This window comes from Cavia porcellus, unplaced genomic scaffold (assembly GCF_034190915.1).
Source record: "Cavia porcellus strain 051 isolate PalLab524CR breed Dunkin Hartley unplaced genomic scaffold, mCavPor4.1 scaffold_17, whole genome shotgun sequence".
Classification (NCBI taxonomy): domain Eukaryota; kingdom Metazoa; phylum Chordata; class Mammalia; order Rodentia; family Caviidae; genus Cavia; species Cavia porcellus.
Genome location: NW_026947500.1, coordinates 5448253 through 5463053, shown reverse-complemented (window position 1 = coordinate 5463053; position 14801 = coordinate 5448253). Strand labels below are relative to the sequence as shown.

Sequence of the window (14801 nt, the reverse complement as noted above, 5' to 3'; positions counted from 1 at the left end):
TTTCCTGGTATTCTCTTTGAACCTGCTTCACGTATTCTATGCTTTTTCTATTTTCTCCATTAAACAATTCACCCCTCTTTTTCTGTTCTTCCATTCCACCATTTGTTTTTTCTTGGATGGTGCTTAGCATTTCTCTAACTATTCTACTTATGTCTAGCTTCAGGTCATTAATAACTTCATTCCTGAACTTGTCTATGAGGCTCTTGAGATAGCGCTTTATGTCTGTTGGTGCTGTGTCTGCTGTTGTCTCTTTCTCAGGATTGGGAGCCGAGGACCCTTTCTTGTTGCTGCCTCTTCCCATATTCTTTGTTCCTTAAATATGCAAGCGTATATAGGAGGCTCAGTTTCCTTCCCTGTCAGCCACAGTCTGATTGAATTGTGTGGGCTAGGTGTTCCCACCCACCGCAGCGCACCAGGAAGTTTCATGTGGGGCCCGTCACTCCAGGTCAGTCTACCTTCAGGAGCTGGGACCTGGGCTGTGCTAGCCTACTGGGTCTCAGCCAGCAGCGTCATGTGGGCTAGGCACTGCTCACCAATCCCACTTGAGAGGGGGATACATGACTGAAGTCACTGCAGCGCCCTGTTCCTGCAAGTCTGCCCGGTCCCAGAATGTCCTCTGTTGGAGTCTCCTGGACCGTGGAAGAGTCCCAGTTTTCCCTCACTCACCAGAGGTGGATGCACGGCTCCCCGCCCGTCTCGCTCTCAACTCTGTTCACTGATTCCCGTTCTCAGAGTTTCCTTGCGTCTCTCTTCCTGCCGAGCGGATGCAGACACAGCGGCAGCTGCGGGAAACCCAAATCACGGCTTCCAATGGCACGGGCTCCAGCTTCCACTCTGAGGCTTTATCTGTTCTTGTTATAGCACCAGGATTGCATTCCCAGTTGGTTTCTCTCAGCCCAGTTTGTTCTTGGGTCACCGGGGCATATCTCCTCCTGCTTATGATTCCTTACTCTGCACCATTCCTGAATTCTAAGCTGGTTGTTTCAGAGAGCCTCCGTAGCTGCTGCTATCTGTCCGCCATGTTCTCGGTAGTAGTATGTTTAAGACAGTCTGAAAAACAGGAAATGACAGTGACCTTGTTGTGAATTTCCTGTTTCTCCTTGTCCTGCTGTTTCCTCAAAGTCTTCAACAGAGAACCTACACTTATCACCCTCTACCTCCAAAATGTGGGAAGATTGAATTCTGAAGTGTTCCCCTCCAAAGCAGCAGGTTTGCTCAAAACATGCCTTTCCCTCAGTCATGCCAACCATAGCAAACCTAAATAGCTTCACAAATAATTTAATCCTATAGAGAAAAAATATTGTGGCTTTGTGTTAGTCATTGTCCTGTTGCTGGGATAAAATACTGGAATCTGTGACATAAGGGAAGAGAGATTTATTTTAGCTCATTATTTTATTGGGTTGAGTCCATGGCTGGTTGACTCTAAGGCAGAAACAACAAGATGGAAAATTGCTCAGTCTATGGCAGCAGGGAAGTAGAGAGACACAAAAGGGAGGAGCCAAGGATAAGGATATAGCCTTCTAGGTCACGCCCACGGTGACCAACCTCTCTGTACAGTTCTCACCTCCCACCAGCACATTCTGCCATAAACTCATTCATGCATTAATCCACGGATGGGGTGGCACCCCTTTATCTCACCACCTTCCCAAAGCCCCACCTCTGAGAACATGAGACTTAGGGGTGCATTTTTAAAGCAGGTTTATTCTAAAAAAAGTAAATTGCTTATTTATTTCACTGTCACTAACTGAGTCACTTCTCCTAGACATATTTAGCTAATGTCTTCTTGGCTCTGATTTATTCTAAAATAAAAAAAAAAACTCTTGAACTCTGTCTTATGGCTTGGATTTTTCAGAATTTCACAGGTAATGGTGGGAAATATCTGTGACTAAAACCACTGTGAGCTTGGAAGCCTGGTGCCTCTCACACCTGGACCTTGCGGAGCTATCTTTAGCTTCTGGAGTTACACCAAGAAAGAACAGTAGAAGGACACAGCATCAAGCCTGCTTGGGCTTCTGTGGCTCTCTTTGCCCTTCAGGTTAAAAACGAGGTTTGCCCCTGGATGGAATGGAGCAGGCAGTGTAGGTAAACACAAGAGAGCCTGAGGGTGACCCTGCTGTTTATGTAGATTTGTATCCTGAGCTGTGTGTATGTGTGCGTTTTTCTCCTTTAGGTGTGGGGGTTGGACACACAACTCTACTGGCACTGACCTATTATTCTAAGCCCAGAAGCAGGGAACAGATCATAGGTGCTTCAGACTGTTTAAATAGACCACAGTTCTAGGCGCGGTCTCTGTATTTCTGGCATTCTGTTGAACACCCTGGTCTCTCTGTCCTTTTGAGTGTTAGTCTTGTTGAGTGGGCAGGAGCTAATGTCTGCACTCTCTCCTGAGTGAGGGTGGTCAGAACTATCTCAAGGAGTCAATTTTGAGAGTAGAAAGAGCAATGAAGATCTTGTTTTAAGTTTTATGTGCAAAGCACTTTTTACCAATGAGCCATCCATTCTCAGTCCTTCCTCTTTAGGGGAGTTTAATTATGTCTTTTTAATAAAAAAGAAGCTTGTTAGAAGGGAAGATAGGTTCTTCCTCTCACGTGATTTGGATGTAACGATTGCTCTGTTTTAGATAACCCTTTCTGAAGACTGCAGGAACAGAAACTGTGTTATATGTTTTCAAGGTGAGTCAATTAAGCTGTTCTTGAGAGGTGGTGAAAAGGAGGAAAAAGCCAAGAAACACTAGGACTTCCCTGTCCCTCATAGAATCTGTTAGGAATGTCACTTCAGGCCAGACTGTCACACCTTTTACCTACCTGGCACGAGGTGAAGTGGACTCTGCCCTTCCTCCCATAGAAAGTGGTACACATACTTTGCAAGTGAAGTCATTTTGAGAGAAAATCTCATTCAGCTGTCTTAGAGTCCTGGCGTCCTCCTGGGCTTCCACGTCCAATGTGCCTAAAGCAACTCAACCCTGGGCTTGTACACAGCAGCGGCCTTTGCCATAAAGATCAAATGGTCAGTCTTTCTGAGCATAGCACCCTGTCTCTGGACACTGCTGGTCCAGGAGGTCATAAAGTAAATATTACATCATGGAAACGGTGCCGATCCTTTTAAGTAGGTTAACATCGTAACTCTTCAGTGTTTAATTATGACTCCCCTTCTACTTGGAGACGGGTGAGGTGTATGTGTTATAATGTATGGTTAGATTTTGAAAGCTCCAGGAAAGAAGAGTTACTTTTGGCTGGGAATCAGGAAAGCTTAATGGAAAATGTTGCATTTAATTAAAATGCAACTTAGAGGATGGGGACTCTTCATGAGGGAGTGATTGAGAAGAGGCCCAGGGGATGGAGGGAGGGACCAGTGTATTAGGAATAGGAATGGGGGAGATATGTTCAGCAAAGAATGAGAATTTGACTGGAATCTGGTATTTCTAACCCCGGCTGCACATTAGAATCATTTTGGTGATTTTATGACCCTCACCAACTAATTGAATCGGCATATTTTGAAGCAGGGCTTAGACCTTGGTGCTTTTGAAAATCTGCCAAGTAACCAGATATGGTGCACCTCTGTAATCGCAGCTACTTGGGAGGTGGAGGCAGGAGGACTGCGAATTCAAGGTTAGCCTGTGCAGCCTAGCTAGACCCTGTCTCAAAATTAAAAAGTAAAGGAATCAGGACTGTACCTTGTGATAGAGCTCAATCTTTAGTGCTGAAAATAAAAACAAGGAAAGAGATAGAAGAGGAAGGAGGAGAAGGGAAAGGAAGCAAGCTAGCTGCAAGATGGTACAAGTAGGTGAAAGCATTCTGAACTGAGAACCCCAGAGTGTGGTATCCAGAGGTGGAGTCCAAGGATACAGCCACAATAGGGCTTAGGAACAATTTCCTTTTTAATTTTTTTTAAACTGGAACTGGAACCCAGGGCCTTACAAGCCCTTTTTTAAAATTTTTATTTTGAGACAGATTCTTACTAAGCCATTGAGTTGGCCAGGCTCAAACCTGTGATGCACCGTCACACCTGGCTCTTTTTAAAATTTTCTATAAAGCCACATGGCTTATTTCTTTCCCCACCACAGGTAGTGCCATATGCTGTACATCTTATATGCAAAAGGTATAAAGTATGCCTTTAAACTTTTCTTTGGGAGGAGGACAAGTATGTTGTCAGGTGTTTTATTTTGAGAATTTTGCAAACTCATTGAAATTGCGAGAAGTGTTCTGAGCTGTCAGGCGCTCACAGTTTTGAGATTTTAGTGCTTTTATTTATATAGCTTTGAAAGGTGGTGGGTTTTGGAGACTGAAAATATATTTAAGGGAGAGAGCACTGATTAGGAAGTCAGCTGTAAAGTAAGGCCCCAGCCTGGGCGGCTTAGCCAGATCCTGCCTCAAAATAAACTCCAGCTTTTGTAGACAGAGCACGAATGTGCCCCTCCCCGCTGAGCTGTGTTCCCTGCAGGTTTACTCAGAGCTGAGTGGAGCACATACGTAGAACCCTTGGCCAGGTGTCTCACGTAGGAGGACTGGCATGAGCTTTTCGGAGTGTACATGTTTACTCAACTGATTGAAGCTCAGGCCTGCGTGTGTGTGGAATTTTGCTCATCTGGTAAGAGGTGTGTGCAGTGATAAAGACGCCCACGCTGAGGAGTGGCCTCCTGGCAGTGAGTTGGCAAATTGAGACGGACACACAGATGTTTATACCTGCGTCCACTGCTTCACTCCAAGATTACAGTTTTCAAAACTAAACAAAAAAGAATTCTGTTTCAGTGCTTTCCATGGGACATCACTTTGAACACAAGCCACAGATAGCAAATAGTATTTGTGTATGATTTCTTTGGCTGTGAATATGCTGTGAAATTTTGTTATCTCAGGTGCATTTTAGCTACTTTGAAGCTTCCTATTACACGTGATGACCTAAGAAACATCTAATTTCAGTGTATTCTCCAGTCTGCAAAACTAATGTCCTTTTTTACTGAGTCAACAAGCATTTCCAATTTAGAATATGGATGTTCAGGGGTGCAAGGGAGAGTCTTAAATCACAGTCTGTTTTTAAGTATGTTTGCTCTGCAGTCTGAGTCAGTTGACAGGATTAATCGGTAGCATGCCATTCGTTCATTCATTTGCTTAGCAGAGAAATCAGGGAGACCTAGACCCTAAGCCTTTTTTATGTTTTAAAACTGAGACAAGTCTTGTTCCTCCTGAGCTTGCTGTCCTCCTCAGTAGCTGGGATAACAGGTATGTTATCACGGTGCGGGAATCCATTAGTGTGCTCTTTTAGATTACTGATTTTCCTTTATCTAATGGTACTGAAATCTTTTTTGAAACAGCACTTTAAAATGTTATTTAATTCATGTATGCCTCCTGGTAGAAATGTGTTCTGACCACTGGGCGACCAGAAAATCGCTTATCGTGATATAAAGGATATTAATGAAATAAAAGTCTATTTTCACAACATGTCATGAAGTTCACTTGTTTATCTAAAAATAAAGAATTCAATTTGGTGATACTGAAGTTACCTACAAGTGATCAGAACTACGCTTGTGTGATGTCGCCATCTAGTGGAAAAATGGTGCAATCATACTTTCTCTGCCCATCGTGTAAAAATCAAATGCCAGGGGAAAATTTTGGTTAATTCATTGGTCACTACAGATTTAAAAAATAACTTTTTTATCTGACTTTTGGCAACCACTAAACCAATTTCTTCATTTCATTTCAAAATGTAATAATTTCGTAAGTATTTTTCTATTTGTATTTGCACTGAATGTCAAAATGTTTAAAAGAGCAAGATTGATTGATTGATTGATTTGTACTGGGGATCAAACTCATGACCTCATGCTTGCCAGGCAGGTGCTTATGCCACTGAGCTAAATCCTGGCCCTAGAAAGCAAGATTTTAAGTGGAAAAACTAAATGGCCTAGGGGCTGGGGATTTAGCTCAGTGGCATAAGCAGGCAGTCGTGAGTTTGATCCCCGATACCGATAAAAATGAAAAAGACAAAAAAATAAATAAAATAAAATAAATGTCCTTTTATAGAGTAGCTTTAAAAATTAGTTTGTGAAAATAACCATGCTATTTTTAAGATGGAAATCAAACAACCTGAGTCTGAAATGAGATTTTAAATTTTAATTAGATATTTTCTCTTCAACCTTTTTTTTTTTAACTTATTTTACAGGTCAAATAACTTTTTAGTACCTTAGTTTCTTCATTTGCAAACTAAAGTTATGTTAATATGAAAAAAAAATTTAAAACGTTTATTGAATAGATTGGCCACAGGCCTAGATCATTTGTAGATACTGAAAATACAATGATCCATAAAAGGGTCCCGGGAATCAGAGAACATGGCCTTCTAAGGAACCAGACCAGTTTTTAACAGGGACAGTAAGAGTGGTGATGTACCCGAGCACACAGGAATATGAAGGCGTTGCTAGCATAGCGGCTCAACCTCAGAAGCAGAGTCAGCCGCACCCTCTCCTGCAGGCTTGAAGAAGACTGACAGTCAGAGGAAAGGGGGGTGGCTGAGAGCGTGCCCCAGCTACCACCACCAAGACAGGTACAGAAATAGTATTAGTGGGGCATTCGACAAAACCAGGATTTCTACACATTCTATGAGACAGGACCACAAAGAACTCCAGTGCTAGAAACATCCTAGAGGGCCCGTCCTAGGCTGTGTGGCCAGCTTAGCTGTCCTTTGGAAGGCCAGAGTCGGCCTGTTAATTTGCTTTCCCATGAGTGTGCGTCGCTTGTGTTTCAACTCAGCCTACAGTGGGGAGCTCTTTGCAACTTCTAGGTAAAAGATGGTGTCATCTGTGATTAAAGATAATTCAGCTCCTTCCTCTACGTCTCTTGTGTTTCTCTCCTGCCTGATTGCTCTGGCTAAAGTGTTGAGCACTGTATTGATCAGGAGTGATGGTACGGATACCTTTGCCTTGCTTCTGATTTTAGAGGAAGCAGTTCCAGTTTTCCCACTTAATATGATGTAGGCAGTGGGTTTATCATCAGTGACTTATCAATGTGAGGAAAGATCCTTCACCATTTTCATCAACCTCTTCATCAGAGTACAATATTATTTTATCAAATCAATTACAAAGAGGGACATACAGACTTATTCAGTGTGAGGTCAGTCAAATGGTTGCTCACCTAACCCAGAGGCACTGTGAGCAGAATGTCAAAATCTGTTATTATGTTAGCTATAATGTAATCATCAACACCTGCCTATTTATGTTTTTACTTTTTGGCAGTACTGGGGACTGAATTTAGGACCTTGTACACACTAGGCAAGTTCTATAGCAGTGACTGACATTTCCAGCCTTTGTTTTTGTTTTGAGATGATGATCTTAACAGCCCAGGCTAGCCTCAAACTCCAGATCTTCCTGCCTTGGCTTCCAGAAGAGCCAAGGTAACAGGCCTGTCCCACCACACCCAGCTAACACCTGCCTTTTAAAGTTTTCTTTTTGAGTTGTTGGCAGTGGTGAGTGTATTGAGCTTTGTTTGGTGGCTTATCCTGAAAACAGGACTTTTGCTAACACAAAATTGTTGCAAAATTTTTAAACTAACTGCGTATCTCTAACTTCAAGTAAATTAGTCTTTGTCTTTAAACCTTAAATAGCCTATGAAAACTTGATGATGCCCCTCAATGAATACCATTTTTGTCTTCAAAGATATAGGCTGGTCCCACGGGTCTATTTTCCTGAGCAAATTCACGATGTGGTTCGTGCCACGAAGTATTTCCTGCACCCGGAGGTTTTGGAGAAGTACAAAGTGGACCCTGGCAGAATTGGCATTTCTGGTGACAGTGCTGGTGGAAATTTGGCTGCTGCCCTTGGACAAGAGGTAACACTGCTGCCCTGCATCGCTGGGTGCTGAGAGTGTGTGGTTCCACCCAGCAGATTAACTCGTGGTCTGTTAGGTGGGGCAAACACATTTTGCCAGCTACTAGCTACACAGAGAAGTTATTTTATTTAGACCAGGGTCTCACTAAATTGAAAAAGCTGGCCTCCAATTTGGGATCCTGCCTCAGCCTTCTGAGAGGCTGGGGTTACACACATAGAACACCCTGCCCAGAAAGAAGATGGTTCACGGAAGGAAGAACCCCATCCAAAGGTCTAGAGTTCCTGATTACAACCCATGTTAGAGGCTGTCTGACATCCTAGAGGACTCCTGGCTTCTTAGGGAGAGCCATGAAAATTAGCACCACTTACTTCTCTTCCAAGTTTGCTTTGCAAAATGTGGTGTTTTTGCTTGTATTCTGTTTTCTGTGATTGTCTTCTTAGAACTTAGAGAAAAATTATTGTTTCTCAAAGTTGTAATGTAAAGTTTATTATGTCTCCTTATGTATAAAAAGGAAAAACACCAATTTTCAGGTTTTTTTAGATGTCAAATTACACATGTTGATTTAAGTTTTACCTGGCTAATCTCTGTGAATGCTGTGTCTGACTAATAAGACCTGATGCTTTGGCAGCTGTGCAAACTTGAAGATAAGCACATTTTCTTCTTGTAGATTAAATAACTTAAACTAGCATTTCTGCTTTCTCACATCTACATTTCTTCTGATGTGTTTAAACAGCATCTTCCATTTTATTTGTAACATACTTCAGTTAATAATAAAGAACTTGAACTAGACATGTTCACATTTGCTACTTTCGTGTGTAAACATAGGCTTTAGAGCCAGTCGGACCTGGGGTCTAATGCAGGTCCCACCTTGCAGAGTATGCGCTCGGGTGAGTCCCCTGACCCTCGGAGCCTCCGGAAAATGATTGCAGTGTGCCTGGCTGCAGTGCTGTTGCATGAACATATGCCTGAGTGTTTCCTTTTGCTTGTATAGGAGCAGTTACATCTTACCTGGGGAAAAGGTTTGAAAATCCAGGTTTGAAGCAAAACAGCGTGGTTGAAGTTAGCCTAAATATCATTTAGCTGCTTATGAAAACATAATGACCTAGCTAGGTTCCTTTAGGATGTTAAATGACAAATATATAATTTTGGACCATAGAATTACAGAAATGCCATGATTTAATCATACCAGCAAGAATTGCAGGTGAGAAGAGGTGATTCCATTTCCATTTTGGCTTTATTCTGAGGAACGTGCTTATTAAGTAGAATGGAGGTGCATTCCCAGCATTATTTAAATTGTCACGCTCTCACCAAGCATGGAGACTAAATGCTCATCATTTAGTCTTGTCATCTGTTCATTCAGCTATACTACCCTTCTCTTCCGGAAGAGCAAGCCTCATTTTCTTCTCCTTAGGAAGCCTTTGCCTTCTGGGGCTTTATACAGAATAAAATTAAATGAGGTTCATAGATTATTCACCCATAATGTCTACCAAGTTGTGTGCTAAGTGCCAAAGGGTAGATACAAATAGTGTTAAAATCTCAGGGGTCATGTACTACGGGTTCACTCAAAGCTATGAATTACAAACAGCATGGGTTTCTTAATAAATACCCAGGAGCTTGATAGGGTGGTAGTGGTGGAGCACTGTTTGTTTTTAAACTATATCACTTGATGCCGTGCCTGGTAGAAATGTAAAATGTATTCCTTTCACTGACTCGAAGCAATACATGAAGCTACTCCATAGGGTGTCTTTTCTGTAAAAGGAATCGCACAAAACAAAATGATGTGTTTCTTTTTCAGTTCAGTCAAGATGCCAACCTAAGGAACAAGCTCAAACTGCAAGCATTAATATATCCAGTCCTCCAGGCATTAGATTTTAATACACCCTCTTATCAGCAAAATGTGAACACCCCGATCCTGCCCCGCTATGTCATGGTAAAGTACTGGGTGGACTACTTCAAAGGCAGCTATGACTTTGTGCAAGCAATGATCATTAACAATCACACTTCCTTGGAGGTAGAAGAGGCTGCTTCCCTCAGGGCCCGTCTAAACTGGACCTCCCTGTTGCCTGCGTCCATCACAAAGAACTACAAACCTGTTGTGCAGACCACGGGCAATGCCAGGATTGTGCGGGAGATCCCCCAGCTGCTGGACGCCCGCTCCTCCCCACTCATCGCAGACCAGGAGGTGCTGCAGCACCTCCCGAAGACCTACATTCTGACCTGTGAGCACGACGTCCTGAGAGACGACGGGATCATGTATGCCAAGCGTTTGGAGAGCGCAGATGTGGAGGTGACCCTCGATCACTTCGAGGATGGCTTCCATGGGTGCATGATTTTCACCAGCTGGCCCACCAACTTCTCAGTGGGAATGCGGACGAGGAATAGTTACATCAAGTGGCTGGATCAAAACCTGTAAAGGAATAAAACCTTCCAAAGGCTCGAACCCCTCCTGACCTCCTGCATCTGCTTTGCAAAGACGTGAACTTTTAGTTGCTGAATCCCCCTCCTTTGGTTCTTGTGATTCTTGAATTCTCTATTCTCTGTAGACTTTATGATAATCTAATTTTCAAAAGCGAATCTGAGTAAGTGCAGAAAGATCTGAATTTAGTTTCCAAAGTGGGCCATGCTTTCTGTTCTTTGTTTTCTAGCCAACTACTACTATGATCCACAGCTGCAAAACGCAGGAGCAGGGTTGGAAATCGCTTTGGGTTCTGCCTCCTCAAGACATTCTTTTCAGAAGATGTCTTTCCAGATGTGGATGATGGAACGACCTGCGATGAGTTGAGAAACGGGAGCTCTTAAAGTTATTAGAGCCGATTGGATTCAGAGCAGTGTTAGAAGTGTGTACTTTTAGCTCCGTGCTGGGGGCCAAGTGCCCTCCGTTCTTGGTAGATGGTTTTGTTTCCTGTGGGGATTTCAGCAATGGCTTTCTAGCAAGACAGGTTCCTCGAGGATATGCTTTCTCTAGCGTGTTAATTTTATGAGATAGCATCTTTAAGTCCATTTCAATGAAAATGATACTTGAAGGTTACTTTCTATTACTACTATTAGAAAATAGGAGGCTGCATGCACTGATTATATATACGTTATTAAACTTTTGTTATTGTTTGGTAACATTGTCTCCTTGGGGAAATCTTTTGGGAACAAATTTATTTAGATTTAGAATAAATTTTCCACTTTAAAAAAAAAACAGACACAGGAAACAATCGTAAAAATACTTCTGGCACAAATTACCAAGAGCAGTGTGCATATATTTGATATAGTCAGGAAATAAAGAACATTTACTATTAATTTAAAATACTTTTCCCTAATGAAAAAATACCTTTAGAAGGTCTATTCTTAAAAACTCAACTTTTTCACTTATATGGCTTTAAAATATGACTGTTTTGGTAAAATATAATGTATTGTTTATTTTTTTAAGTTATTTAATGTTACTATATGTAGCTAGACTTAAGGACTTTCCTGAAAAATGTCTGTAATAAATATTAAAAGGAATGGTATTTTTAAAACTACCTTCAAATTATATGCACAAGTAATTTTCTGGAAAGAGATAAAATATTAATAGTACCATATATTAGGAAAAAATATTTTGATAGTTTATATGCATATACAAGATAAAATAATTAGAAACTCTGCACCTAATAAAATTGTCTTAAGTTTATGTTGGTTGGGCATCCCTTATCCAAAATCTGAAATGCTCCAAAATGTAAAACTTTTAAGTGCTAACGTGATTATTACAAGTGGAAAATTCCACACCATGAAGATTTTTTTTCAATACATTTTTGTAGTGCTGGTTATTGAACTTAGGGACACCCATGCTTGGGAGGCAAGCACTTTACCACTTAGCTACATCCCTAGCCCTTTGTATTTATTTATTTATTTTTATTTTGAGGCAGATTCTCATTAAATTGCATAGACTGGCCTCACAATCCTGCCTCAGCCTCCCAAGTGGCTGGGATTACAGGCATGAGCCATCAAGTCTACACTATAATGAAAAGTTATTTCATGCACATTATTAAAAATATTGTATAAGCTTACTTTCAGCCTCTAAGTATATGTAAGCTTCACATATGAGTATATGTGAAACATTAATTTCTTATTTCGATTTGGGTCCTGTCACTAAGTTATGTCATGCATGTACAAATACTGCAAATTACAGAAAAACAAAATGCTTCTGGTCCTGGGCATTTCACGGAAGAGACACCCAACCTGTAGTTTAATATGTTAGTCAGAACACACTGCTCCTCTCTGTTTTTTATGGTCAGAGGAGCACTTATTAAATTCTTCTGGGTGAGGGGCAGGAAAACATTGCCGGCTACTGTCTCCACGCCTCATTCTGTCCTTCCAGCCAGGTCTACAAGTTCCAGCAGCCCAAGCTTACCATCACGTAAATCTGCACTGCCAGTGGGAGCGTTTTTGGGGTAAGGGGAAGCTTGAGTTCTGAGTTGGGGTGCATACAGCCGTACTCTTTCCTGCCCCGCCCACTGCCCCCCAATCTGTGCTACTTTTAGAGCAGGCAGAGAAGAGCGGTACAGCTGCACGTGGAGGGAAGGCCGAGCGCTCCGCTCCTTTAGAGGATGGGCATTTCCACATCTAGCCGTGAGGTAACAAATAAAAATTTACATGCCTATTTTGTATCTATTGTAAGAGATAGTGGGATTTTGCGTGCATAACACAAGTAAATGCAACCACGACCGTATTTGTGTGCAGTGGTGTGTGTATAAGAATAATCATGCAGGCCACCTTGCTGATGTACCGAGGTGAGGCATTCATACCATCTCTGGGTTTCTTCTCCCTTTCCTCTAAAATCAGAGAGCTGAGTTACTGATCTTTGATTTGTCTTCTAGTCATAAATTCCAACCATTTTTTTCAGACTGGACAAATTGTATTGGTGATTTGTTGTTGTTGTTAAGTTGTAATTTCACGTACATAGACACACGTATCAGTGAAGATTTATTTTCCTAAGAAATCAAAATTTTGGTTCTCATTCTATGATAGCTACCATCCTCCTATGACACCTTGGTGGTGGTGGTGCGGGTGTCCCCGGGATGGAACCCAGGGCCTCGGCATGCCCAGCAAGTGCCCTGTGACTGAGCTACGCCAACAGCCCCATTCCTGGGCTTTTGACACCGTTGAAAGAATCTTGGTTTGAGTTTTTACTGCCTCTGAGAAACAGAACATATAATCCAAGAGTTCCTTCGCAAATGACCTTTCTCTCAGAATTACAGACACATTCTGTCGTGGTTACATGAACAAGTGATTTCAGATTTTGGAATAGCCCTCTGATGAAAAGAGTGAAGGGTTAGGGTCAGCCACTGTTTCTGAGGAAGTACTTGAGTTCATTGTTCTTTTTATTACTATGAAAATGTTTGTGCTCTGTAGCTCTTTTCTAGTGTGTAGCTTTGCTTTGTTTTTCTATTTTATGAAAAAGTTGATAACCTTTTTATAATATTGTTTGTGAAACAGGAACATTAACATGTGAAGAAACAACCTGAAGTGCTGTAAAATGTAGTGAAGTATAAATTAATCGTACTGTTTTATCATTGCCCTGTGAAGAACTTAAGATTATTGTACAACTATCTTGGTGGATATAATGTTTTCTGCATGATATTTTAACCTTTGACTTTTTGCCTATTTCCCACTGCAAAGGGGAAGACAGATTTTATGAAGGATTTTAGGAGCAAATATATTTTGTAAAATGAAAATTCAGTGTGGAGATGGCAAGGCATCTCTTGTTTGGAATCTTGTTTGGAAATAAAATGGCTCCACCTGGAAATGTGCGTCCTTCATTCCCCCTCCCTGCATTTTCTGATTCCTGTGGAGACGCGGCTTTCTTTCTTTTTCTCTCTGTTCCCCACATCCTGCCAGATCTTCTGCCCCCTTCATTCTTCAGCTGGCTTTTCATCACCCAGAGGAGGCTTAGTGGCTCCTTGAATAGCATTCATTTCACGTCTGCATCTGTTGCATATTGCTCTGCACGAGGGAAGCCTTTCTTGGACCACCTAGAATATTCCTAAAAGCCACAGGAAAGTTTGGAGACCTTGAGTGCACTTGTTGGGAAAGAGGATTGTAATGCTAGTGAGGTGGGGCTTGAAGCATTTCAGCCAGCAAGTAGCATTGTCACTGAAGGCAAGTCTCAAGTTGACTTTGGCATCATCACTTGAGTTTATTATGTTTAGTTTATATCATAGGAACTTACAAAATAAGATCTTTTCACTAAATCATTTATTTTGGTGCTGGATGGTCAAATACCAGTACATAAATTAAATGTTCCCATTCCAGTGTACTCAATTTGATCTTCAACAAAACCTCTGGTGTGTAGCTATATTTTGCAAGAAGGATCCATAAGTAGTTTCTGTAAGTCTCATTTGGGCTATTTAAGTGTAAACTCTTACTATTCTTTTTCTTGTGATTGTCTTTCTCTTTTTATCCCTGTTTTCCTGTAACCTCATGTTTCCTAATAGATCCCAATTTAAACATCTTTGTTTAAAAGTAAAAGGACTCCATCTGGGAATGTGCTTCTTCATTTCCCCTCATCACAGTGTCCAGCTCCTGTTGGAGACGCTGCCCTGTCTTTCCCTCTGTACCCCGCATCCCCGCCCAAATCTTCTGCCCACTGGCGTTCTCCAGCTGTCTAGAACCCGGAAGACAGAAGACCCAGAAGTGGTCATCACTGATAGCAGTTCCAGTGCCAGCTTTCCCAAACGCAAAAGACCAACCGGCAGTGTACCATAGGATTTTTATTTAGGCACACAGGGATCACCGAGCTGCATCACCCAGCGTGCTATCCTGTGTCATCAGAGAATGTGAGGGTTGGCATCATTTGCACGCGTTTTCTGTGTGAGAAGATCTTCCCCCAGACTGCGCATTGCTCACAGTTCAGGTTCAGGCCCCTCCTCTGAGACGTCCACCTGCTCAGCCAAACTCCCCTGCCTGACCACAGCTCCCCGCTCCACCTCCCCGCAGCCCCGGCCCTCGCCAGCCTGCATTTGC

The 14801-nt window shown here is 42.0% G+C and overlaps 1 protein-coding gene across 1 annotated transcript in view; it reads left to right on the top strand.

Annotated features, from left to right (window-relative positions):
• The window catches only part of Nceh1 (neutral cholesterol ester hydrolase 1), a 66349-nt gene extending 52765 nt beyond the window's left edge, over positions 1-13584 (top strand). Inside the window, exons 4-5 of the mRNA XM_003467541.5 lie at positions 7640-7811; positions 9607-13584. Coding sequence (XP_003467589.2) covers positions 7640-7811; positions 9607-10224 — 790 coding nt within the window. The 3' untranslated portion in view covers positions 10225-13584. The remainder of the gene's footprint in view (positions 1-7639; positions 7812-9606) is intronic.
• The last annotated feature ends 1217 nt before the right edge of the window (positions 13585-14801 follow it).